This window comes from Euprymna scolopes, chromosome 9, assembly GCF_053919585.1.
Source record: "Euprymna scolopes isolate OS-2025 chromosome 9, ASM5391958v1, whole genome shotgun sequence".
Taxonomy (NCBI): Eukaryota; Metazoa; Mollusca; class Cephalopoda; order Sepiida; family Sepiolidae; genus Euprymna; species Euprymna scolopes.
The window spans coordinates 33,491,849-33,519,759 of NC_136490.1; the positions used below are offsets into that span (position 1 = coordinate 33,491,849).

A 27,911-nucleotide genomic window follows, 5' to 3' on the forward strand; every position below is an offset into this window, starting at 1 on the left:
CTTCTGAAGCCATTTATTGAAATAGATTGAAAAGTATACAATAAAATTTTGTAAAAAATTATATACATAAAAATAAGTCTTGATTTTGCACTCTTAATAATTAAGTTATTTATCTTAAATTTTATAAGAAATGTTTATGAAATTATAAAAATTAAATTTTAAATGTTTATTTGAATTTATATATGTTTATGAAAGTATAAAATTACTGAAACAATCACAAAACACCTATCCAATACATAAAAGCGAAAGAACTGATTTGCCTTGTCACCGCTTCCGGTAGCGCTAAGCAGAAAATTATGAAAATGTTAGCTGACTTTAAATGAACAGCATGCCAATCATTCTAAATAATGATCGGCTGCTTATTCTTGACAAGAATCCTAGGTTGTTTGAAAGAAGTACTTAAATATCACGATTAGAAAATCAGCTGGAGTCATTTGTCGTGCCTTTTTTTGTATATAAATGGTAAAAATATCCACAAAACATGTTTATCTTTCATGTGATACTTTATAGAAGTGTGGCCGGAGTGATAAATATTAACACAAGTGATTATGCTTTTTTTTTTTTTTAATACCCCACATAGTGACTGATGAGGAAATTTGAGCATTGAAGATTTGATTATTAAAAACAATTTTTTTAAAGTGTGGTTGATTTGGTTTTTGAAACGTATATTATTGTAACGTTATCTGAACCAGTATGTTGCAGCCCCAGTCACAAAGTAGTCAATATAAAAAATTCAACTCGCTGCTTTTTTTTTGCTTTTTTTTTTGTACAATATTTCCTCATTCTCATTACTTTTGTGACGTCCCTCGTGTGATCGTCTTAAGCGCGTTATTCGTGTTTCTAACGTTATCTATGCCCCTAGCGTAATCTCTAACGTAATTCTCGTCTCTAACGTGATCGCGAACGTAATTCCTATCTTTAACGTGATCTATTTAAAGTATTTTTCACTGCCAGTGACGTCATTTCGCATGCATTAGCATGCACGTTGTTACGTTATTGCTAATATGAATTCTTTTTTCTTTCTTTGCAGTTGGTATCCTCCTGGTCATGGTGATATATATGAAAGCTTTTATAATTCCGGGCTTTTACAGCAGTTCCTTAATGATGGCAAAAAATATGTATTCATCTCTAATATTGACAATTTGGGTGCAACCGTCGATCTGCGTATCCTTTTGAAGCGATTTAAAAAAAAAAATTGTCTTGAAAATAAATTTTCTCTTATCTATGGTTAAGAACAATAACTGAGGTCTTGTCTTTAATTTTCAGACAAAAAATGGACTATAGTTGTTAATGTCGACTATTGTTTGTAAACTCAAACGAATAGCCATGACAAAAAACGATCTGAATCTCCAAATGTGGTAGACTTCTGGTTTTTCACTTATTTCTTAAAAGATATTTGAACGTTAAGTGGTGGTGTTTTCTATTTCTGCATGTAAAACTCGTGAAATAATTTTTTAGTTTTCTAAATTGTTATTGAAGAAAAGTATTTGTAGGAAGAAAACAATTGAATTTTAACGGTATTTTTTAAATTTTTAAGTGAAAGTACAAAATTAAAAAGGGTCTCTTGACATGAAAATAAGAAAGCTTTTCTTTAACTAAAAATTCAATTAAAACGTTTGCTTTTCTTATGCTAATTATCATGATGAAGTAGTTTTTTTTTATAAAGAAAATCACTTTTTTTTTTTTTTTTTTTTTTTTTTTAAGTGATTAAGACATTACAGCATAATTCAAATATTAGATTTATCTCCCTTTGTGTAAACTATATCCAATGGTGAGGCCCCGGGCTTTGGGGAGTGTGGAGCCACCCTTTAATTGCCATTGCTCCCAGGTCCACTCTGGCCCGGAGTGGTAGTACCTGTTAGGGTCTCAACTATGTGTTAAATAGAAACCGACTTGAAAACAAATATATTATATTAAAAATTCTTAAATCTTTGGATTCGGCATTAAATAACCCGAAATGGGTTGATATGCTGTAAAACAAAAACAACCAACCCTTTATTGCGATATTTTTAAAATGTAAAAAAATTTTCTTTAAAAAAAAAATAAAAACTACTTGATCAATTTGAGTTTTGGCGTATTTTTTGTTTCATGGGTACGTATATCGGATTTTTTTATAGTTAGAATTCTGGACAAGAACCGAATTATTTTTAAAGAAACTAATGATTATTAGCAATTTCTGTTGAATAATTTAAGAAATCAACGTATAGCAAGAGTTATGTTCACCTTAACAATTGTGCAGACATATTGAATTTTCTCTTAAATCCATCAAATGGCCCAGTTCCTGAGTTTGTGATGGAAGTTACTGACAAAACCCGAGGAGATATCAAGGTTCGTTTTATTCTTTAAATTGTTTTGCTTCAATTTTCTATATAACACTTAAATTGTTGCATTTTGCTAGAAATGAAAATGTCGGACAAGCTTTATAAACGAAAGGAAAAATTATCTTGATTCAAATAAAATAGTTAAAAATAAAATTAAATTTGACATTTAACCGCGTACGTAGGAAAGTGGTCTGGTCAGCAATAAGCCTTGGTAGGGAAAGTGAACTGTTCAGGGCATGTACACGTTATCGTGTTCATGTCGACAGCCACTGCAACAGGAAATTTTTTATATCAGCGGTGGCATTAATTAGACCTGTATTCTGCCCACTTGTTCTTTTATTATGGTTCAAGTTCTAAATATTATTTCTGCAGATTATCGTTTACGGTGTTTGTGCTACATTCTTAGCCGATGTGATCTCCGGCCTTCTTTGGATGTAGTCTTTGTTCCACAATGAATGTTTTTACTGTATTTTAAATGATAGTTGTCGCGTAGTAAACATTTAGTCACCTGATTAAAACAAGTGTTAACTGTTCTACACTTCCAAGTAACAATTTCCGAAGTTAAATTCAACACACTGGAGTCAAAATTTACTACTCGAAGTTTGACACTGCTGCCAAAAACTCTACGCTCTGCCGTCGAAACTCTCCCACTCCAACACTCGATGTTCTCAAGTAAAAAAACTTCACTCCAAAATACGACACACTGCAGACAAAACTTGCTAACTTCAATGTTCAAATTCAAAATTGATCCAATCTCTAAAAAATCGGGCTTTTTATTTCAAACCGGAAGCATCTCATTAGCATAGGTGGTAATATCGCAAACGTATAGAGAGAAAATGGGGTCAATTCATTTTATTTTTTCTTGACTGTACTGGACCCTCTGGACTAGACAAAAACAGGATGGTACCAATTTTTAGTCGTTTAATAAAGAGTAATTTATGGTAGCATTTCAGACCAAGAAAATCCTATTTTAAAACAGCAAGGACATTGTAAACGAGCAATACATTTGAAGAAGGCTGAAAAACACAAGATTAATGTAGCTGTTATGTTGATCCCAGCTTCCTAGGGATCACCTTCTCCCTTTTGAGAGGGGGGGGTTAGGAGTAGTGGAATAATCTATAAAGATCGTGGCCATGGAAGAAAATCTGTTTAGGCAAGAAAAGTCGTTTTGTTTTTAAATATAAATTTATGATCCATATCGTAGTACTTTTTTAACGTATGTATGTCTGTCACGGTCTCCAGATTTCGTTGGGTTGATGGCTATAGTACTAACTCCCTGTCCTTAGGTTTTAGTTTAGATCTCTGCTCGAGTGCTTTTTTTTTTTTTTTTTTTTTTAAACATTATTTAATAACGGGTACATCTTCTAGTTATTTATAAAAACAAAACATTTATACTAATACTAGCGAAGGGCGCCCCACATCGTAAAGCACTTATATATTTTAATTCATGCAGATTTCGTATTTGAGCTAACTCTCTATTGATTATTGTATTGTACCTAATAGTAATAATGTGAAAAGTAAAAAAAAAAACAACAAAAAAACTTGGGTGCCATCAGCTAGCATCGAAACCAAAACATTTAGCGCTCTAGCCATGTTCTTTACCGTTTGAGCTAATCTGACAGATAAAATTAAGCCCATTCTAGTTACCTTTTGAATTTGCACATGCATAAAACTAATAAAAATTGTTGGTAAGTTGAAATGAACATTTGGCATTTAAACTTGTCGGCATTTCTGTGCGTTATTCATCCATCCAGATTTTACTTATTTATAAATTACCCTTGGTATCTGATTACTGTTTCCTGTTACTTTCAGTCTTATATGACAAGTAGTTTAAGAGTTTATCGGTTGCATTTACACACGACATACATACATACATACATACATCTACTGTTTTATTTATATAGATTATATCTTAATGCAAACGGGAAAACTTACTTTTCATATAGATTCAACAAACGAAAAATCCTGGCCTGACAGATTTTTTTTTTTTTTTTTTTTTTTTTTTTTAAGTAATGTAATCGTCATTTTGTTTTTCAAAATCAAGAAATAACTACTGCAAAACTTCAAATTCTTTAGTTGGTGCATTAAGCATTGTATCAAACTTTTAAAACAATGATTTTTACTATTGATATTTTATCTTTGAAGAATTTTTAAAGTATTTTCTTGGTTTCAGAAAAAATGGTAGAAACTGTATTTTACTTGATTATTAAATTTTCTCATTGATGCTCAGGGTGGTACTCTTGTTGAGTATGAAGGAAAACCAAGATTGCTGGAAATTGCTCAAGTGCCAAAGGAACAGGTAAGAACTAGAACACACATCTGACATGCTTTCTTTATACGATTATTCAATTAACTTGAAAGAAAAAGGATTTATTTTGTTTTGTGGTTAGAAGTCAACGAATGGGAGTTAATCACATATTGACTGCATTGCTCAATTGTTTACTAAAATCATTTTTAGTCAGTCTTCCCTCGTTGAGTTTTCTCAGACTATCTTATCCAAAAGCCCCACCAATCTCAAACTGTGACATCTGCTGGTTTCATCAGTTTCCTTTTTCCATAATTTCCTATCTCAACCTACCAACCATCATCCACTTTTAGTATTTAAGGTGCTCAGTGTCTCACTCTAGGAGTGAGCAAGGTCTCACGTCTACTCTCCATGCAGTCCTTGAGGTTTGATCTTAAGGCATGCCTAGGAAAATGTTCTGGGCGACAATGTGGAAATCATGCTATGGAAGAGTGAGCTGTCCATATTGTCCAGGGCATGTATGCTAATTCTCGTAATTTTGCACTAAATCAAAGTGTTTGGAATGGACATCTGGACTCTGCCTCCTTGTCTTAAAAATGCCTCCAGAATCATGATTAAGTTCCATGTGGGTCTCATGGAAGCTCTTGTATGCAAACGATCATATGGCTATCAGATTCCTTTGTGGATTGGAATTACAGGTTGCCAGCATGGAGAAAACCTTTTTTTTTTCTTTTTTTTTTTCCTTTTTTATATACATAGGCATCCCCACTTATCGAGAATAAGGGTTAGTTTACAGTAGAAATTGGGCAATATAGTAATCGTTAGTAATGGGAATTCAGTAAATCTAAACTTATATGGAACGGCTCATCAAAAACTTGTTTACATTAGACTTGAAGACAACCATATTGCAGTCAGCTGGAAAGCAGGAAAACTGAAGACAATTCCATAGGCATGCAGTTCTAAGAAGCTTTGTTCATGGAATCTAGATTTAGGCACAGATGTGCAGGAAATTATTGATAGGGTTTTCTGCTAGACGGGTGTTTCTTATGACTCCTTGCAGCTTTGTAAATCAATATTAGTTAATTAGTTTAGGAGCAAATCCTGTATATACAAATTAACATAAATACACCTAGCAGAGAGGAAAGTAAACAGTGGAACTTTGGTTTACTTTTGGCAACCTTGTAAACCTCGCTTTTCTTGTCCTTTAGTCCTCCCATTCTATGGGCGATGTTTCTGACAAAGGGGAAAGGATCGCTGTATTCAGAGTTGGAATCTTTCTAACGCTTATCCTTGGCTAGGTTATTTTTATCTTAAAGTCGTATTTTTAGCTCCTTACATCAAATGGTTTCATGTCGTGTCTGGAGCGGTTTCCATAAAAATTTAATATAGTGACTTGTATTGAACTGATCATATACAATTATTAGCAGTAGGTATCGTTTTAATGCTAAATGATTTAGGTGTTGTCATAAATGTAATAAAACATGAACTTTATTTTTAAGGAAACCTTAACCTCAAATAACTCGAACACCAAATACTATATTTGTAGTAGATATTTCTATGCTCTTAAGGCCCAAGGAATTAACTATTAGTAATACATATCGAAGTGACCAGTTATCAACGTTGATCTATTAATTTTTGTGTTGACAAAACTTGGTAGAATACAGGGTGGAATAATAAAATTGTTCCTATGAAGAAAATGCTGCAGCTTTATTTTAAAACTTTTATTGAAAAAAAAATCAATTCGGGTAGCTTGATGTAGTAGAGCTGATATCTATTCAATATAGCTGCCTTCAGCGTCGGTCACCGCTTTGATATGGGTCCGGAGCATGCCTTTTCCACAAACACTGACAGGAGCTTGGTAAATACTTGATAGATGGCGACGATCAGGCTGTCTTTGGTGCTGTGGAAGGTTATGTTGATGTTCTCAACGTATAACCAAACGAAGTAGTCCAGCTGGTTCAGGTCGAGGGAGGAGGAGGGGGGTAGTAAGAAAAGGGTACAAAGTCATAGCACTCCTTCTGAAGCCAAGCCTTTCTTGAATTACAGATGCAAAAGTAAAATCATGGTTCAATTGTGCTCTAAACAGAAGCATTCATTTCGAATGCGCCTCTGTGTTACTAAAGAGCCTATTGTCTTTTTTTTTTTTTTTCTTTATGCCAGGACCTTCTGCTTGTGAAGTAATAAAGCTTCTTAAATGAATTTGTATTGTGGTCAAAATCTGTTTCTTTTAATCGGATTTTTTCAATTATCGATTTTTCGATACTTATTCAAGGTATTCTGATGCAAAACCTAAGAACACTCCCAGACACATGAAGAACATTTGTGTGAAATTAAAAAAAAAAAAATCGGTGCAGCTGTTTCGGAGTCCATAGGAAATGAACTCTCTAGCACTTATGCACACCGTGTCTTTTATATAGAGATTATCGTTTTATGCCAATATATTGAGTATTTAATGCTGAAACAAAACGCTTAATTGTAAATGATTCGTATTTAATCCTTGTTCTTTGTCTTTCAGGTGGATGAATTCAAGAGTGTCAGTAAATTTAAGTGAGTTTAATAAAAATTTATTCATTTTTATTAATGAATTGCGATTTATCAAGGCCAAAAGCCAATCAAGAATAAAAATTAATGTGCTACAGAGATTGTTGGTTGAATGTTAATGCTGATTGAAAAACTTGAAAGAAATTAAATTTGTCAAAATGTTTGCAGACATTGGATTTGATGACACTAGATTTTAGGGAAGTAGTTTTGTGGTCACATATTCCACAGAAGGAAAGTTATTTTGAAAGTTTGATCATGAAAACTCCACACGTAAGGGAAGTTTTGTCACAGTACCTGGGGGCAATGACAGAATACCAGAACAGTAGCAGAAACTCGCTATGAAGCAAGCGGACAACAGAAAATATTGTTTTGAAAGAAACAGCTTACCTGGTAAGCTTGTATATAATCCTGTTTTTCAGCCGTTTTCACTCGTGAAGTAATCCATTTCAGCTTCCAGTTAATGTTGGTTATTATAGAAAACGGGCTGTTTCAGAGTTTTTCCTTAGTTTATTCACTCGTAGACTTGTGTCTATATATATATATATATATATAATGGAGTGGAGAGGGCTCGTGTAAGCTGTGGTGAAGGCAACCTTTCTAGGAGAAGCAAATCTCTGATTTAAAAAAAAAAAAAAAAGTGGGAGACCAGTACCTGCATTAAGCTGGTCTGCATTTTAACTTGCTGCTGGCTATCTTGCTCTTGCTTATTGCTGGATCTAAACTTTTTTTAACCGAGAGAGAGACTTAGCTGTCATACAAAGCTAAGACTCTGTAACATCTGTGTATAGATACTCACTCAGGCATCTATTAAAATGGTCCTGTGGCGATGGAAGTCATATTTGGGCTTGTGGACTTTAAGTGTCTGAGGAAGTGGCACTCGTCTGACAAGACGTTGCAATCATATTTATATATATTTTATATTTTTATATATATTTTATATTTTTATATATAATATTTTTATATATATTTTATATTTTTATATATATTTTATATTTTTATATATATTTTATATTTTTTTATATATTTTATATTTTTTTATATATTTTATATTTTTTTATATGTTCCCTATGTGGTATTTTGTTCCCCAGATAATGTTGGGTTGTCAGGAGAGAATATGCAGTTTTGGCGCTTTCCTCTTGACAGCTTTTTCGTGTATTGCCTCCCTGTCAATGATGACGCCTAATTATCTGAATATCATTTTATTTACTTTTGGGGCTTTTTGTGAGACAAGTAGTTCTGGCAATAGCAATGAATTTTTTGTTGATTTCCTTCTCCTAGACTAGTTGTCCCAACCAAATACCTAGTTCAGAAATTTGGAAATTTGACAATCACTTTAAATCTTTAAGCAACATGTAATCGGTGGATACATTTTCTTAAAACAAAATGTTAAAAACTAGGGGTGGGGATTGTAACATACGCTTGAATATTTAAATTCATGCAAATTTCATATTTATTACAAAACTAATTCCCTATTGAATATTATATGGTGTGTTGAGCAAAAGGGTGGCAGGCAGGTTTTGAAACATGACGCAACAGCGGAAAAGTGAAAGAAAATCTGACATCTTACTGCTACTCAATGACGCGACCGGAAGTTAAAAGTAGGCAAAGTCAATTCAACTGATACAATGACTTGCAAAAATGGCTCCAAAAAAATCTACCCTCTCATTGTAAAAAAACTGCCCAGTTGAGGGCAAAGGAAATGTTTTTGGCAAATTTTTCGATATTTGTCGTCCGAAGGGTCGAGCTTCAAAACGATACCAATCTCATGAAACTCCATCGCCTCAGTTGAAAGAGGCAGGCGGGTATCTAAACCAAAACATTTGGCGCTCCAGCTGCATTCCTTACCATTTGAGCTATCATGAGATAGATAAGACTTAAAATTAAGCCACTTTATTCTATAATAGAAATATGGTGGCAAGTTGAAAGGGATAGTTTGCATTTCATCTTGCTGACATATTTCTAGATGCATTGTTCATCCACCCAAGTAAATATTTTACTCATTATAAACCATCTTTGGTGTATAATAAACTATTTATCACATAACACTAATCAGAAATAGTAAAGAATTTATCATTTAAATATTAAAACACGGACACGCACACACATATCTATTGTTTTATTTGTATAGATTACAAAAATAATCCCTAGTTTGTTTTTTTTTTTTTACTCCTATCAAAACCTACAAAAAAATCTCGCTTATTAAATTTCGGTCAATTTTCCACCCTTTCAGAGGTGACCCACTTTAACTTCATGTACTTGGGATTCTTGTGTTGCCATATCGAATTTAACACATGGCTTTCAAAACTTAAGGATAGAATTAGATTCAGCTTAGATAAGTAGATATTTGTTTTAATCTGAGTATTATTTCAAATCTTTGTGCTTAAACTTTTCAATGTTCACGTCATTAATAGCTTAAAAGAATTTGTAAAAAAATATTTCTGAAACTTTAAAACAATCTGTATTTGTCGTTGTCTGGACTGTAGATAATGTTAATTTGGGTTCACTTTAAGCTTTCTAAATATTAGTTTAGTATTTGCTTTCTGTAATATATTAACTGTTTTTGTCATGTTGGTTCACAACCACTATTCTACTCTGATTGTATAAAAAAAATTATAAGCTGTAATGAAGTAATTTTTCATGCATTTTTTTGTTTGGAATTAGTTTTTGTTTGTTTTGAGATTGAAGAAATTAATTGAATTTGTACATGCGCAGAAATAGAAATGTCGGTCAGTTAAATGAACATTTTGCATTTCAACTTGCTGACATATCTGTACGCGTTATTTATTCATCCAAAGATTTTACTCGTTATAAACCATCCTTGGTGTACTATTACTATTTCCTGTTAATTTCAGTTTAAGAGTTTATCGGTTAAATATTTACACATGTTTTATTTAGATATTTCAGTTCTTTGTATGACTGCAATAGTATCTGACTTTATAAAACTTTTACACTTAAACTGTTCTCATTTCTTTGAAGCCAATTTAATTTCTTAGTTGCAGTTATTCCCCTTGCCATTTTTTCCTATAAGTCACCGCTTATCAAGGCCCAGATAAGGGTTAATGTGTGTACAGTAGTCAATGGGGAAAATATTGCAGTAATCATTGGTAATGGAAATTTGGTAAATTGGATTACTTAAGGGGATGGCTCAAGAACTTGTTCAGATTGAACTTAAAGATGACCATATTGTAGTCAGTTGGAAAGCAGGAAAATGGAACATCAAACCAAACTCCATATAGTTTCAAAAATCTAAAGAACTTGAGGCAGAAAAACTGTCAATTATTGAATGTGAAAAGGGTTGATACGCTGTAAAAACAAAACGACTAAACACTAAAGCATTTGAAGATATAAAGAACTTGAAGGATAAAAAAAAATTTCCTAAATTACCGGATTCGCCATTCGATCACCCAAAAGGATCGATAAGCTGTAAAATAGAAACAATCAAACCAAATTCCTGCGATAATTCCAAGAATTTTTATCCTGTCCCTCCCCACCTGCCAAAAAATCTAGAGATTAGACCATTCCTATAATGACCTGGTCTCTATCGGTTTTGCAGAGGGAGTTTAGTTCTATGCAGTTCTAGGTCCACCCTCTCAGGCTCTGCCTTTTCTCTTTGAGACGGAGTTGGTTTATTATCACCTGAGGAGCTCTCGCCGGGGGATACTGATGGGGTTGCCCAGGCACTTTTTGCAGGTCAGTGCCTTTTCTCCACGGAGCTGACTTCTCAATCCCACTTTCCGGCTCTGGTGTTTAAATTCTTGCAGTGGAAGAGAACTAAATAAATTCCAGATGTAAATTATGAAACTCCTCCAAATTGTGGAATCTAGAGGATGAAATAATAGCGACGATTCTTTTAATGTTTCAAGTGGATAAATTTATCAAAGGTTTATTTTTATGAGATGTCTGTTTGGAAAGACAGACAGCCATTGTTTATGATTGATGTCTAGATAGCCGCAACATTTCAAACTTGAATAAATAACTGTTGGTAAACAAAGGCCGAAGTCTAACTTATCTATATACCTAGAAAGTGGAAAGTTTTTTTTCTCGCTCTGACATTGATATTAAAAGCTTACTTTTTCTATATAAAAATTAAAACGAACTTAATATACTCAGTCATGGATATGTGAGCAACTTCATGAAGGTTAATTTGTAATTTTTTTTTTTTTTTTAATGCAACAGACAAAACTCAACTTTACAGATGTGCATATCTATGATCCTTGTGTGTGTGTAATATATATATATATATATATAACAGAAAAAGCCTCTTTAACAGCAACAAAACTGCTCTTGATGGCAATCGAGGATCGAAACGCTTGAGGAAAATGGCTGACAAAAAAAAAAAACACTCGGCTACCTGATACACGACTTACCAACTGAAACGAAAAAAAATCCTCGCCAGATCGAGGGAGGGGGGGAATCATCAGAAAAATAAAGAAAACTTTGTCATATTTAATCAAACGTGCCTTGATAACGACTTGCTGCCAAAAAAATATGTATATACACACATACACGGGTTCTTATGAAAGTAAAGCCTTTTTTTTTTTTTTTTTTTTTTTTTAAATTAAGACGTTAAATACAGGATTGCTACCATTTAAAGCGAGTAATCTTTTGTGCTTTAGAATTTATTTTCTACATAATCACCGCCATTCTCACTGCAACTTTACCAGCAATGAGTGATCCCTCGAACATAAGTCCAGAGCGAACTGTCACTCAAATCTCTGAAATTGATAAACCCATCTCCTGTGATGACATCGGCTTTAAACGTTCAACAGGCACCAGTGGATATTGACCAGGTCAATTTATTTTCTTTCATGGAGGAATTCAGTGACACATCTCTGACGCATGTCCATTACAGGGGTTGCTTTCTTAGTCTCACTGTCAATATCTGCAAAAGAGATGAAATTTTCAGATTATGAATGCATAAGTTCGGTCAAAACAATGCAGTTTACAATCCCGTCTGATCTATCTGGGCAGAATAAAAAAAAAAAAGTAGGAGGCACTACTTTTGGAACGTCCTTCGTATTAATGGATTAGAATAGTTCTAGTACGGCACATTCTTGAGTATGTCGTCCACGTAACACTCTGATCTACAAAAAGATACAGATATAGTGTGAAAAGCTTGGCAACCAGGATGGTGACAGGACTTGTTTACTTACAAAGAACGACTCCAAAGATTTGATCTATTATTTGAATAATGGATGTGAGAAACTTGATTCTAGCATACAATATCATTCAGTGAAAATGTAATTCTAGCTTTCGGGGAGTTTTTCAGCGAATTTGTTACTTTGGCAAACAATGCTGCCTTCCTTCTATTGAGCCAATGTTTCGGTTCTGTGGAACAAATGCCATGGAAGGTCGTTACGATGTATCTAGGTTTAAAGTGGCCTTAAACAAATATTCAAACTGGATGTAAATTTTCCACTTCTTTAATGGATGGTTGAGCTTTGATTTTTGTTTGTAAAATTTTATTTAATAACTGTCTTAGAAGAGGATCATAATATTGGAACAGGTGTTTTTATTCCAAGATACTTCAAAGATATATCTGCTGTATGAAAATGGAATTAATACTGACTGAATTTTTTCTTTTACTTCCACCCCTCCCCCTTTTTTATTTCTCTCTTGTTATCAAACACTTGGTTGAAATTGACAAGTTTGTTGGAATGAAGAGTGACGGCACTTTTGAAGTTTTGTTCACTTGAAATTGTTTTTGTTTTTGTTTTTTTTTTTTTTTTTTTTTTATCTTTACCGAGCTGCTGTTTTCCAGTTTTGGTATCTGGATTTCTTTATTTTTTTATGGTAAATTCTTTAACGGTGAAAGAAAAAAAAAAGCAATATAACTATTGATTTCGAGCATGAATATGCATTTTTTAATTTTCGTTTGAATATTTGTTAAAAACTTTTGGGGGATGGGGGAATCTGAATTTGTCTTGTAACGCTTCGGCCTTGTAACTTATCTTAAGATAGTAATTTAAAGTTGTAAAAATTAGATTATTGAAAACAGAATTCAAGGGACATCTTTGGAAGGGGATGACAACATTCTATTTATGAGGGTTCATTCGATTTAATTTTGAAATAAGTAAAATTCTACTATGCAAGAACCGACATTAATCATTTTAGGTTACTTTTTGAAATCCATCTTTGGTAATCGGATGATCTCACTCTTTCAAATAGGTGTGGAAGGTGATAACATTCGTCCGAACACACAATACCTCGTCATATTATTAAACTAGCAGGACTTGTGAGAATTCCACAGAATAAATGTATTTAATCAGCAAACTTGTTTTGATAAAGCTATTTTTCTGGATAGCGCAAATTTTTTTTGACAGCAAAATCAATAATATGCAATAAGTTATATTTTCTATGAAAGTAAACTCCATTACATTTTAAATATAGAACTTACTTAGATGGGGTAAATTAATAAGTATTAATACTCAGAATGCAATATTGTGCTAAATAGTTCAATACAAATAAAATCACATTGTAAGAATTTTTAATTTACTATCTCGGCTTAGCACCTCTTGAAGACATGTAATTTTTTTTTTTTTTTTTTTTTTGCTCTATTTGAAATTTTTTTTTTTTTTTTACATAAACGTCTTGCTGACTTTCAGTGAAGAACAGCTGCACGTCAAAATTGAAAGTTTTTTCACACCATTACAATGATCATATATTATAATAATCTCAGAAAACGAGGCTACATCAAAGGGAGGTCACTTCCATGTTTAAGATTGCTAGATTGACATTTTTTTTAAAGCCAGTTTTTTGTGCATTTGGCTTTTTTTTTTTTTTTTTTCTTTTTTTTTTTAAGCAGTTTGGCCTGCAAAAATTGTTTGGCCTTTTTCAAAGCGTAATATATGAACTAAGGAACAAGCAGATTATTATATACATAAAAAAGCTATGCTTGAATTGAATTTTATTTTTAACTTTATATTTGCAAACCTTTATTTTCAACAGGATTTTTAATACGAACAACTTGTGGGTAAATTTGGAAGCCATGAAAAGAGTAGTGGAAGAAAACAGTCTTCATATGGAAATTATTGTGAATAACAAAGTAAGTTCTTTTGTAGATATACTTAAAAACAAAAAATTATACATAACTTTAAACTTTACCAGCCGACTTTTGCTTCAAAAAGTTTGCTACTTTATCTTTATTGAATAAGACTAAGGAAATGAAAAAAGAAATTAATTCGAGTAATGGCGTGTTTATCTTTTAACTCGGAATTTTTTTCACTGAATTTAAAAATAAGACACTGTTAATAGTTTTGGCCGACTGAAGCCATCCTTACCCTGGGCGGGTTAAATCAGCTGCTTCTAAAGGATGAAATTTCATGGAAATAACAAATCTGCAAGCGGTCCCCAGTTACTTGTCTATCCCAGTCAGATGACAGTTGAGTTCTTGCAAGGTGTTGACATCCTCCTACACACAACGCTTGGTTTTCCCAAATGGTCACCCATGATACTAGCTAGACTCAATGTTGCTTAACTTAAGTGATCTAATGAGAACCTGTGTAAACATGATTACGCTGTATATTGAGAGGAGAGCAATCATCTTTTTTTAAATTTAGCTTAGTCGGTATGTCCTTTAGTTCAATTTAAATTATCTCCTGTTCAAATGAATCTACAAATATTTTAAAGGTTTTAGTAATTCATCCGTTTTTGTCATGTTAATATCGTGTCTCAAGTGATTTCGTATGTCATTTCTTGCATCCAATCAATAACAAGTATGAATACTCTACACATGAGAATGCATGGAAGACCCAGGGAAACCTGGCTCGAGTGCGTACAAAGTGGCTTGACTGCTTGCAACATATTTGGTATCACCCCCCCCCCTTGGATTGAACCCCCGATGAAGAACAAGCACAACGCATTGCCTGGTGCTGTCCACCCTGTAGTCCAAGACTCTCACAGCACCTCAAATACCAAAACAGGGCGACAACGATGATTCATATATAAATCTGACAATTTTCTTGTTGGCATTGGTTTCCCAGATATTTTTCTAGCCAGATTTCTTTCTAGGGAGACATCAGGGATAAGGTTGCTAATATCCTAATTGAAAGCGATTTTTGTGGAATGAACTGGATTCGAACTTGGAACAACCAAGGTCGTCAGTCCGTGTCATTAACTACTAGACCAGGGTTTCCCAAAGTGGGCTCCATGGAGCCCTGAGGCTCCATAAGCCTTTACTTAAAGAGGACCAAATGCTTTGTATGGAAAAATTAAATGGCTGCAGACATTTAATTTTTTATCTTTTTTGCTGGAAAGAGATGCATAAGTACACATAAAGAATTTTAGGATGGTTTATAAAAAAGTTTACAAAAAATGCAATTTTTGATTAATCAAATGTTTGTAAACGTCACTAGTTAATGCTCAAATTTGACATTAATGTTTTTCATATTTATTTTAGAAACTAGCTGTAACCTGCCACGCGTTGCTGTGGCTTAATGTCGTGTAATGGAAAATTCTAATAAAAAGAGAAAATTCATGTTTCTTATATTAGTACAGCAATCCACTCCATAAAGTAAAAAAAAAAAACGGGGGGGCGAAAATGAAAAAAAAATATGGTACTCTTGCAGAATTGGATCCGGATCCTCAGGGGTTACCATCAATCATGGCTTGGGCTCGACCAACATTCAGTGGATTAAGCCGAAAGTTGCTAAACCATTAAAACGCTAAATAGTTTTCTTTTTTATTGTATTCAAAAATGTGAGTTTTTAATTAATATTTGGGTGAGGATGGGGTTACTATACACAGATTCGAAAAAGTTGTTCAAAAACGAATAAATGAAAGCAAAGGTAAGGTAAATTACGTTTCTATCTAACTGGATAATTTTTTAGTGTTTTTATTTAATGTAAAATGTTTAATCGGCTCAAAAACGCAGTGTTTATCTATGTACTTGAAAAAGATGAATGGTCGCGGATTCTGAATACGTTAAGTTTGGGAAAATCAGATAAAAACTATACAAAACAATGTCACCTGATTATGTTATTGTGACATAGGCTGACATATTCGGTGGGTTTCTGATAGTATTTTGTATGATTTAGTTTTAAATCATTTTCTCAAACTTAACATCATCAACCGTGTCCATCACCGTTTGCATTTTTCAAATACACTGATAAACACTGTTCTTCGAGCCGACTAAACGTTATAGTAAATAAAACGGGTTTGTATTACTAAACACAAAAACGAAAAAGTTGTTGAAAAATAAATATAACAAATGTTATCAAAGGCAAGATAAGTTACTTTTCTACCTAACTGGATAAGATTTTAGTGTTTTTATTTAGTGTAAAATGTTTAATCGGTTTGAAAAAATGTAGTGTTTATCTGTATATTTGAAAAATACAAATGGCAGCAGACTGTTGAACACATTAACTTTGGGAAAATGAGTTAAAACTAAAAACGCTATACAAAATACTGTCAGAACTCAATATATGTTACTGTGACATAGGCAGACATGTATTCAGTGGTTTTTAACAGTATTTTGTATAGTTTTTTTTTTTTAGTTTTAACTCATTTTCCCAAACCTAATGTGTTAACAGTCTACTGCCATTTGTAATTTTCAAATATAACAGTAAACGCTGTGTTTTTTTGAGCCGAATAAAAAAATTTTGCATTAAAAAAAACAATTATCTATTTCGGTAATAAAGTAACATATCTTGCCTTTGATAATATTTGTTATACATTTATTTTTTGACAACTTTTTCGAATCTATATGTACAGTAGTACAAACCCAATAAAAACACAAAAAATTATCCAATTAGGTAGAAAAGTAACTTATCTTGCCTTTGAAAATATTTACTTGTTATATATTTTTGTTGATAACTTTTCAAGTCTTTGTGCAAGTACAAACCCAAAGGTGTATTTTTCTGTCTAATTTTATTTTTGTTACCGCGCTTAAATTTAAATTTCACAATATCTTTTTGGGGGGAGGGTATTTTTTTTACATTAGGTCCACCTCCACAATTTTCGACTATGCTGAATAAGAAAATCTCATTTAAAATTTGCAGAGGCCATTAGTTATCGAGATATAAAGACCTGTACTATGCACTATAATTCACTGACGGCCATGAATAAACACTCCCAACCTCCCCATATTAAGAACGGCTTTCAGAATAAACACCCATGTGCCTAACCACATGTTTTAACCTTTTACCTGCCTTTCGTCTTTTAAAAACGGCTTTTGGAATAAATACCACCATTCTTCCCATATTAAGAACGGCTTTCAGAATAAACACCCCCAACCTACCCATGTTAAAAATTGTGGAGGTGGACCTAATGTGAAAATTTACCTTTTGTTTTTTTTAATAACTTGTTAGTTGAAAACACAGAATAGTGACAAAACATCATCCCCTCCCCTTGGTAAGAATAGAAAAAAAAAAAAATAATAATAATAATGGTTTTCTTGGTAGAAACTTTTCTGTATTTCACCTAACAATTTCTGGTGCTAATGAACTTACTAATCCACGCTATTTTTTTAAATCGAATTTCCAAGTTTAATTAAAGTTTTATGTGTTTTTTATTCAATTGTAAGGTTAAAGTACAGAATAGATACAAAACACCCTCCCCATGTTAAGAATAGCTTTTTAAATAACGTTATTTCAGCACAGATCACTCTCTACATGAGTACCTAATATTTTTTTTCAGCCATTCTTACCTTAGAGAGGGGATGGTGTTTTGCAACTATTCTGTGATTTTTTAACTAACAATTTATTATTAAAAAAAGATATTGTGTAATTATAAAAAAAATAAAGATATTGTGAAAGTTGAATTTAACTTGAAAAAACAAAACAAAAAAAAAACAATGTGAACGGCGCGTTCAGCATTGTAGCCGGACCTTATTTGGCAATAAGGTCACATGAGTCGATTAATGGGTGATAATGCACTTACTGATCCGCGCTATTTTTTTAAATCGTATTTCCAAGCTTAAAGTTTTGGTATTTTTTTTTTTTTTTTTTAGATTAGGTCCACCTCCACAATTTTCTTTTAAATGACAACTTTTAAAGGTTTCCGACTATGCTGAATACAGAAATTGCATTGAAATTTTGCAGAGATAAGTAGTTATCGAGATATAGATAGTTGTTTTATGCATTGTATTCTTTGGCGGCCATCTTTTTTACGTGCATAGATTTGTTTATGACGCGCGCAAGCGTGTAAAAAAAGATGGCTGCCAGAGATTACAATTCATTATACAAATATTTAATATCTCGATAACTACTTATTTCTGCAAAATTTCAATGCGATTTCCGTATTTAGCATAGTCAAAAACCTACAAAAGTCGTCATTTAAAAGAAAATTGTGGAGGTGGACCTAATCTAAAAATTTACCGCTTTTTTTTTTCATTCAATTGTAAGGTTAAAGTACAGAATAGGTACAAAACACCCTCTTCTCCCAATGTTAAGAATGGCATTTTTAATAACGTTATTTCAGCACGGATCAATAAGGGCACGAGTACCCAATTTCTTTAAAAGCATTCATATTTTCTTGTACAAAAACAACTTCTGTAAAAAAAAAAAAAACGTGCACTTTCAATCTTTGTTAAAAAACGTTTTCTTGAAAAAAAAAAAATTAAAAAAATACGGTAAAAAAAAGCAAAGAACAAAACGTTAATCGGTATTCATGCAGAGAGTGATCCGTGCTGAAATAATAACGTTATTTAAAAAACCATTCTTAACATGGGGAGGGGGTTTTGTGCCTATTCTGTACTTTAACCTTACAATTGAATAAAAAGCATATCATAAAACTTTAATTAAACGTGGAAATGCGATTTAAAAAAATAGCGCAGATCACTCTCTGCATTAGCACCGAAAGTACAGAATAATTAGAAAACAGCCTCCCTCCCTATGTTAAGAATGGCTTTCTAAATGTTAATGATTCAGTACTGTTCCTTGTCTGCTTAAGTTTAACTTTTGTTTATTAAATTATGTGAAAGTCCAGAATAGTTACAAAACACCCCTATCCCCCTGTTAAGAATGGCTTTCTAAATAATGTCATTATTTCAGCGGGGAAGCTTCTCTGCATAAGTACCATGTTTTGTTTATTAAATTGTTAGGTGAAAGTACAGTACTCATGCAGAGAGTGATCCGTGTTGAAATAATGTTATTTAAAAAGCCATTCTTAACATGGGGAGGGTGTTTTGTACCTAATCTGTATTTTAACCTTACAATTGAATAAAAAAAAAACATAATAAAACTTTAATTAAACCTGGAAATACGATTTAAAAAATAGCGCGGACCACTCTTTGCATTAGAACCAAATATTATTTAAGCAAGTTACCAATCCGTAAAAAACTGTACTTTTACCAACCAATCTTATATCGAAAAACAAAAAACAAAAAAACTCAAAGCAAGGGACAAACTTCTTTTTTTTTTTTTTTGCCTTATATAATAAAGAAAAAATGTTTAAATTAAAAAAATTTGAAAGATAAACAAATGAATTATGTGTTTGTTTTTTTTTTTTTTTTTTTTTTTTTTTTTTTTTTTTTTTTTTTTTTTTTTTTTTTACTTATCGAGTAAACAGAAAATGAAATCTACTTCGTTTCGTCAATTCGTGGCTGTGAAACGAATCGAACCGGAAGTTCAGTTATCAACAAAACAGGTTCGCACTAACGTTACGAAAATATATTTTTAATAATTCACGAGGTAAATTTATTTTAATAACATAAAAACATCCCTCGACTCTAAAGATGGGTTGTCTGAAAATTTCAAATAAATTGGTAATTTAGAAATATGGTTTTATTCACTTATAACGAACCAAGAATTACATTTATATATATATATATATATATATATCTCTTGGTGCTTCGTGAAGAAACTTTGCCCTGCTCAGGCGCTCCATAGTGTCCTGCACTAAACCAGTCACCTTTCACAACGATAATGATAATCGACAAAAGAAGTGCATATATATGGGGAAAATAAGTTAAAATTCTAAATGAATTACACAACTTTAATTTATCATGAATTTAAAAAAAAAAAAAAAATGTAAACTAGGCATTCAAATAGCTAAATAGCTGCCTTTCGTATGTAAAAAAAACTTATTCAGTTCAAACAAGACACATTTCCACTGAGATATAAAGAACTACTTTGACTAGGGCCAGATTTATTGGGGCATCTTAAGTGGGGAGTTATACGAGATGTTTGTTCACATTCAGATTTCTGCAGGTTAGTACAAATAAGGAGGGCATGAAAGGAATTCCAAAGACAAGAAATCCGAGGAAAGAAGCTATTGGAGGAGAAAGGACCGCTACGATGAAGGGGTGGGATTTTGCTGTTGAGTTTGTTGCAGATATTTGTTAAGGCACAAGTGCAGCAAGTTTTTTTTGAAGCAGATGCCACATAAGTATTTGTAAAACAAGCACAAGGATGTAATGTGCAAGGATGCAACATTGCCCCCGGTTGACAAAAATAGTTGCTATGCCATTGCGAGTGACACCTCTAATAGATGCAGAAATAGATCTAAAAATAAACTTGTTTAGTGATAAAAATACTGACTTTTAATTACTAACGAGTCATTATCAAGTCTCAAAACCCATGTGAGAATAAGGGTTAATGAGTTTGTCAGTTGGACAAGAAACAACTCTCTTGGAGAACTGGAAATGGGCATAATTTGATTAAAGAGGATGCATTGACAATTTTTTAGCTATATATTGAAATTGCTCCTGACAAGGCATTAAGTCACTTGATTGTACAGTTAAAAATTAATTTTTTACATTACTTCAAGGTTAAAAATTAGCCAACAAGAAGTGCTGGATGGATGGATTCCAATCCAGAAAACCGCAAATCTTCCCAATATGTCAGAAACCTCACTCATGGAATGTAAGAACAAAATAAGGAAACAAAGTTATGAGGCTGCTAAAAATAAATTCAAGGTTCCTTTTCTACTCTCCTTAAATTACTTTTAAGGAAAGTAGATAATAATGGTTAACACTACATGAAAAACGGCGATATGGTAGTGGACCAGAAAGAAGCCTTGTGCTATTGTTTACAGGTGGGAAGTTTTTGGAAAGAAACTTTGGTTATGAAAGTTTAGTTTTATGGTTAAGTGTGACGGACCAGTGAACCACACATTTTAAAAAAAAAAAAAAAAAAAAAAAATGCTCCCATTGATTTGAGGTAACTGATCAAAACACTATCAAATTACCAATGAAAAGATGACAAAACGACTTCCATTTAATTAGGATAATAAAATATTAAGTAAAATTGAATCTTACTTCAGGGATAAGAACCTGTGGCATGACAGCTAAAGTGCTAAGTAAAATAGTTCTAAACAACGCTTTTTTGGGGGTTGATGATTCAATTTTCAGTGCAAGCAATACAAAAAAAAAAAAAAAAAGTTATGAATTAGAACTTCTATCTGGTCATGGCTGATGGAAGGAGAGCATATTACCCCCATAGATTAAATATAGGATCCAAAATTCTGTACCGATTCCAGAGATTACACTCGGCCAAAACATCTCACTGAAGGTGAGAACCGTAATCCAAATGATCAAAATCCTGATCTCAAAAATTCAGAAAAATCTTATTTTTTAACTTCTCATTTATCACGAACTTTGACAAATAAAGCAAGAGGTTATCAACTGTTGACCATTTGAAGTAGTTTCAGTGTCTTTTTTTTTTGTCTTTTTTTTTTTTTTTTTTTTTTTTTTTTTTTTTTTTTCGAAGTTGAACATGGGATACCGAAAATACTATTTCAAATATGAGTGTGACAGATTGAGGAAAATGCTTAGACATGTTTACTTACCTTTGCCAAGTTCATTTTTTTCTAATGTTTACTCCTTAGCTAATTTTACTGGCTAAAAATCAAATCGAATTCGTTCGAGAGGTCCAGATCCCCCATATATCAAGTTTAAAGTCTATAGACCAAAATTTGATTGAGTAGTTTAGTTGAGATTTTTCCTCACAAGCCTCCATACAAGGTCATATATATTTTTAATTTATATTTCACTTTGTGTAAAACCAATCTTTTGTTCGTAAAATATAATGGAACATATATAAATAACAGTATAGCTACATGAAAAATTCAAAGATTTTTTTCTCACCGGACAGTGCTTTCAGCATATTAAAATCTCGGTACATTTTTTTTTTTTTTTTTTTTTTTTTTTTACAGATGTTTAGTTATACAGAAACAATCAGTTCTGTCACCAGCGAATCTTCTTGTGCATATACTCATCAGAAAAATGGAAATTTTGCTTAGTAAAAAAAAAAATGCAGGCCAATATGTTGACAAAGGACTCAGCGTCGCGTGTTTGTTTAGGTAGCCATCTTAGTTCAGATTGTTTCTGCATAACAAAACGATCTGTAAAAAATATACCAAGATTTCAATATGTCAAGAGCTGTTTGAAAAAAAATATTGGATCTTGGAACGTAGTTATACTGTTATTCACACGCACACATATATATATATATATATATATATATATCTGAGTGACTATAAATATCTGGAAACGTGCATCAGTTATTGGCAGGAAGTCTGATCATAATCACTTATGTTACGCCTCTATAGTTGTATTGTCTGGAGAGGGGAAACTCTACTTCGTTTTCTCATATCTCCCATGTCATGTACTAATGCATACAATAGAATATATGACCTAGTAATAAAAACGCTCTTTCAGGTTTTAATATAAAGACATAAACTATACAAACACGTTTATTCTTATCCAGTGTATTTGTTTGCTTTGTAGATCTCTGAATGTGGTGCGAATGTAATTCAACTTGAAACGGCTTCAGGAGCAGCAATAAAATGTTTTGAAGGTTCTATGGGTGAGTAGTTTTATGACTTTACAATATCGCCATAGTTTAGCCGTCAAGTATGATTTTCTTGTGGAAATCGCTTGAGATGAGGCATGAAGCCATTTGATGTAAGTTGCTAACAAAAACGGAAGATGATTATCACAAAGACAGGAAATGCCTATTTCTTAGTCTTGAAAAGACTAAGGTCAAGGTTAAAAGTAGGGGGGGGATAGTGAACAGGAAGAGAGCGCCACAACCTTGCAGTTCTTAAAAAGTAGTTACTTGAATAAGCTTTATTACATTGTATTTAAATAGCAAATTGGAGACTACTACAGTTAAATGCGCTTGAACAAAGAAAGCAGGGACTAGATCGAATAATTTTGAAACTTGCCATAATAGTATTTATTACAAAGGCTAACATCAATTCTGTGAGAAGTTGCAGTGAAGAGCAGGACCAATCAAATTACTGTTCTCTATTAAGAACCTTCAAATGGGAGAGTTTATTTTCTGGAAAGTCTAGACTATTTCTAAGTTATTTTGCATTTTTATAGTTAGACACAAATAGCCTTTAATTTGAGCGATCAAACTTTGTTTCTGACAAATTTTCATTTGTAATTGTTGTACTGTTGTTGGCAATGCCTGGCATATTTCGCTCGTTTTCATAATTCTAGTCTGCTTCATCTGATGTGAAATATTTTTAATCAAAGAATAAAATCAGCATAGGGCATAACCATATTTAAAGAATATAAGATTTTAAGGCAATTTCTAAAATCCCTCTAATACCTGGCAGTAAATAAAACGAATGTTAAACCAAACATGATTATTTTCCTTAGAAATGTTACTTTTTCTGTATAAGTTTAAAAAATGTGTAAACTAATAAAAATTAAAAGTAATAATAAAGATAGCTATTTTGTCATAACATAGCTCTTCGGTGTGACTAGACTATCAAGTGAGCAGTTTAAATCTATATTCAAAACCTAGCTGCGCCATCAGAAGTCTGGACACGACACGATCATCCTTGATGCATTTAAAATCTTCTTTTAAAGCATGTTTTCTTGCAGGGTTTTAATTTTCGGTAAAACTTATTTACTGGACTTTTAATTTTACTTAAAACAAAAAAAATAAAGCTTTTATATTCATAAGTGCTTCCACGAGTTATTTTTTTAATAGTTTTAAAGGCTTTTATGAAACTAACAAGGCTACTCGACGTTGCCCAGGAGTATGTATAACAAGTTATAAAACATGTGTAATAAACTTCGTTAACACCTATTTTTCAGTCTTTCTCTCTCTGTGCCTGTCACCATAAATATTTAAAATGTATCTTAAGATTTTTTTTTCCGGTGTCTGACAAGAGTGAGAGTACATGTGACTAAGCGAGTGAAATTGTACAACCCTTTCTCGGTATAACTAATAAAAAATATCAGGATTAAATAAAAACAATGAACAATTGAAAATATTTTACATTTTTCCGAAACAATTATGTATCATTTAAGAAAATAGGGTAAAATCATTTTGCGTTATAATTCATATAATTATGTGCATATAATTCTACAAGATTTACAGTTAAACGAATTAACCAATCATGAATTTTGGAACAAACCTACTTTGTGCAAGGATAGGTATATTAAGTTTAATTTAATCAAACGGTGGGAAAAGGACAGTGGATGAACTTCATGAAAATTCAGATACTTCCAATTCTTGTGAAATTTTAATAAATATTAGACCTCAATAAATAAATCTCCAAATTTATTTTACTTTAAAATATTTTAAATGGTTTGCAGAGGATTATATGGATACCCATTTAGAAAATATAAATATTTAAGATTTGCATTAAATTGATTCCTAATTGTTAGATCAGACTTCAAGAACTTGAAAAGTTCTTGAATTTGGCCTTTGCTTTGAAAACGCCTTATTTCTATTATCTTAGAATCCTTGAAAATATAGAAAATGTCTTGCGAAAGTCTTGAAAATTGTATTTGTGTCTAGTAAAAATTTGCGTTGCAATATTAAAAATAAAATAAAAATAAATACTATTAAATAAGTATTAATAAAAATACCATTAAACCGTTTTAAATATTGAAAATAAAATAGAAATACATCGTATTTGTGGACACGTCACTGTATCACAAATCAGTTACGTTACTTTATCACAAAACTGTTTTCCATATAACATCGGGTAGTTACGTGATAAAGGGGCGTAACTGTTGTATCCACAATACCAAAATTTCAAAGTAAAACGAACAGTGTAGACTAATCTATAATGGCGAAAATAACATTTAATCGGCCGAATATAAGTGGATCAGGGAATGTAAGTGATTGCCGACTGACATATTATTGTCTTTTAATGAAAATGACTTTCCTGTTAAAGTTTTTGGTTTTATATCATTGTTTATATATCAAATTTTGTTTTGAAAACTTGAATTGTCTGGAGAAAGCCTTGAAAATGGACATTGAAAATCGGTATGAATCCTGTAGATACCAATTAAACAAGAATCCCTGAATTTTAATAATTTAAGCAAGTAAATAGGACTTTGTCCTTGAGCATCACAAATTTGAATGCAAACAAAGAGTATTTAAAAAAAACGTTTTTTTTTTTTTTTTAATGTTCCCCGTTCGTGTCACTTAAAATTAACGCTTTCTATTCTTTCACAGGTATAAATGTACCCAGAAAGAGGTTCTTACCTGTAAAGACGACGTCTGATCTTCTCCTTGTGATGAGCAACTTGTATAGTATGAGAACTGGAGCATTGGAGATGAGCAGACTACGTTCGTTTCCGACCGTTCCTTTGGTCAAGCTTGGAACAACATTCCAAACTGTAAGTGAACCAGATTGAAAGCTTTAAATCAAGCTACGACCTGTGGTCATCAAATGTTATTTGTGTGGCCACTCAATACTCGAATGAAAGTTTTTATAATCTTCAGTTTTCTGATAGTGTTAAGTGTGTATACCGCTACAAATAAACTTTTTCTATTTGATATAATTATAAGCCTCGAATCCCAACTTCAAATGTAGGAACCATATGAGACTTCCCATCAATCAAATTACAATACTAGTTTACAATATGGCAGAGGTAAGTAGATACTTGCATAATAACGTTGACACTCTGATCTAATAGGGACGAGTTAAGTGACGTCGAGTTTGGCCAGTGCTAATGTTTTTTTGGGTGCTGCCAGATAAACGCCAGGTGACCTAAGAAATTATCGAGGACTAGATGGTGAATGTAAAAAATGCAATAGAAAAAATGTTTTGATAGCAAAAAGAATGTTAACTGTAGAATTTTAAGATGGGTGCTTTTGTTGATTAAACATCTTTTTAAACCTATGCATTTCAGGGTAAAACATCTTTTTAAACCTATGCATTTCAGGGTAAAACATTACCTACTTAAGTGTCATGTCGAAATGAGTAGAATCATATATTGCTTCTGTTGATTATGGATCTTTTAAACCTACGTATTTTAGGTGAAAACATTATTACCTACTTATGTTGAAATTATTACAAAGAAATTAGTACAAAGTAGGTTTCTGTAAATATGGAAAACCAGGCCTATTCCTTACATACACATGCAATTCAAGATGTCCTGAAATAGTAAACAACTCGGGGCGATCAGAACTTACATAAAAATCGACCTGACTTGATATATTGTGTGCATTATGCACATCTAGTTGAACTTTTGAAAGACAGTAAAACCAGACATGTAAAATAAACAGCTTCATGATTTTAGTTAAGTCTTTAATGGTACACGGTCCAGCCTCCAATGTAATTGTTTTGTGATAAGATGTTTCTTACTGGTGCGTTTTTTTTTTTTTTTTTTTTTTTTTTTTTTTTTTTTTCAACTACCGTAGAATTTCCACGGGTTCTGCTAGCTATTGTTATCGAGGACTAGATGGTTAATGTGAAAAATGCAATAAGAGAAAAATGAATATTAACTGGAATTTTAACATAAATCGAACAGGTCAGAAATTGTATTTGATAAATGAATACGTGATAAAGATTTGATTCTTTAGATTACATATGTTGATGACGTAATTACAAAGGGAAACAGTTTTTTTGTTTTTTTTATATATACACACAGGTTAGTTGGTTGGGTTTGAAAGACGGTCGAATAGAGGCGAGCTTGCGACTGGTCATAATGGCTCTTAGCGTCGATGAAGCTGCTGGGGTAATGTCAATAGAATGTGGACCCTAGAACAAAAACGCAATTTTCCAAGTGGGGAGAAAAAAAATTGCTGAAAATACCTGAGACTTCTGGTTGTTTTCTTGAGATGAATCTTCATTTGTAGCTTCAAAGATCCGTCAAAATAAGACCCAAACATAGACCATATATTTCCCTATTGGCCAAATGTAAAGGCATGTTCCATCCCTTTTGTATTGGTTCCCTGATTTATGTTTTCAGTGGTGTCTGTTAGTCTGGACGATTGCCAAATAACCGTCCATTAATTTTTCCTGAAAATTTGCCACAAATTCTATTTTATTAAATTGATGTCCACAGTAAAAAATAAAAAAAATAAAAAAATGGCGAAAATTCCTGTTGCATTCCCAGGTAATACTCTTAAAGCCTGGAGAGGAGTGGGTGCCACAAGTCTATTCTTGTCCAATACACTCTTGAAATAATGCAGCATCCCTACGACTCTGAAGGATTAAGACTCTCGGATTTCAAAAGTAGGTAGTGATATAAGCAATTTTTAAACTGCAATCAAAGAGATGGTATTAGATGGCAATGCCCTGGAGGTAGTAGACTCTTTACTTATGCAATACTCTTTTTGCTTACCTAGGAGGTATGCTCAGTGTAGGTGGTAGATATGAACTCTGTACGAACACAATTTTGAAGACAATATGGGAGAAATTGAACTATTGCCTGATAGCATTGCAAGCTATCCGGCTCTACATCCAATCTTGTGTAGTAATTGTTAGGAATATCGGATTATATAGCAATGGATGCTGCACACTTTCTCGCCCATCTGCTGCACAATGAAAGCTCCATAATTAGATGCATCTGCAATGTGAAATCTGATCAAATCCAGTACATCGGGCCATGATTTTCTGAATGCTCTACATTTGCTCAGCATAAAAGTTATTCTAAGGAGGAA

At 32.5% G+C, this 27,911-nt stretch overlaps 1 protein-coding gene across 5 annotated transcripts in view; it reads left to right on the forward strand.

Annotated features, from left to right (window-relative positions):
• LOC145284486 (UTP--glucose-1-phosphate uridylyltransferase-like) overlaps positions 1–27,911 on the forward strand; it is a 302,604-nt gene that overhangs the window by 266,570 nt on the left and 8,123 nt on the right. For all 5 annotated transcript variants that reach the window (XM_080133353.1, XM_080133352.1, XM_080133350.1 and 2 more), the window contains 7 exons: positions 1,031–1,164; positions 2,240–2,328; positions 4,552–4,620; positions 7,082–7,113; positions 14,056–14,152; positions 22,775–22,853; positions 25,476–25,639. In XM_080133353.1, coding sequence (XP_079989479.1) covers positions 1,031–1,164; positions 2,240–2,328; positions 4,552–4,620; positions 7,082–7,113; positions 14,056–14,152; positions 22,775–22,853; positions 25,476–25,639 — 664 coding nt within the window. The remainder of the gene's footprint in view (positions 1–1,030; positions 1,165–2,239; positions 2,329–4,551; positions 4,621–7,081; positions 7,114–14,055; positions 14,153–22,774; positions 22,854–25,475; positions 25,640–27,911) is intronic.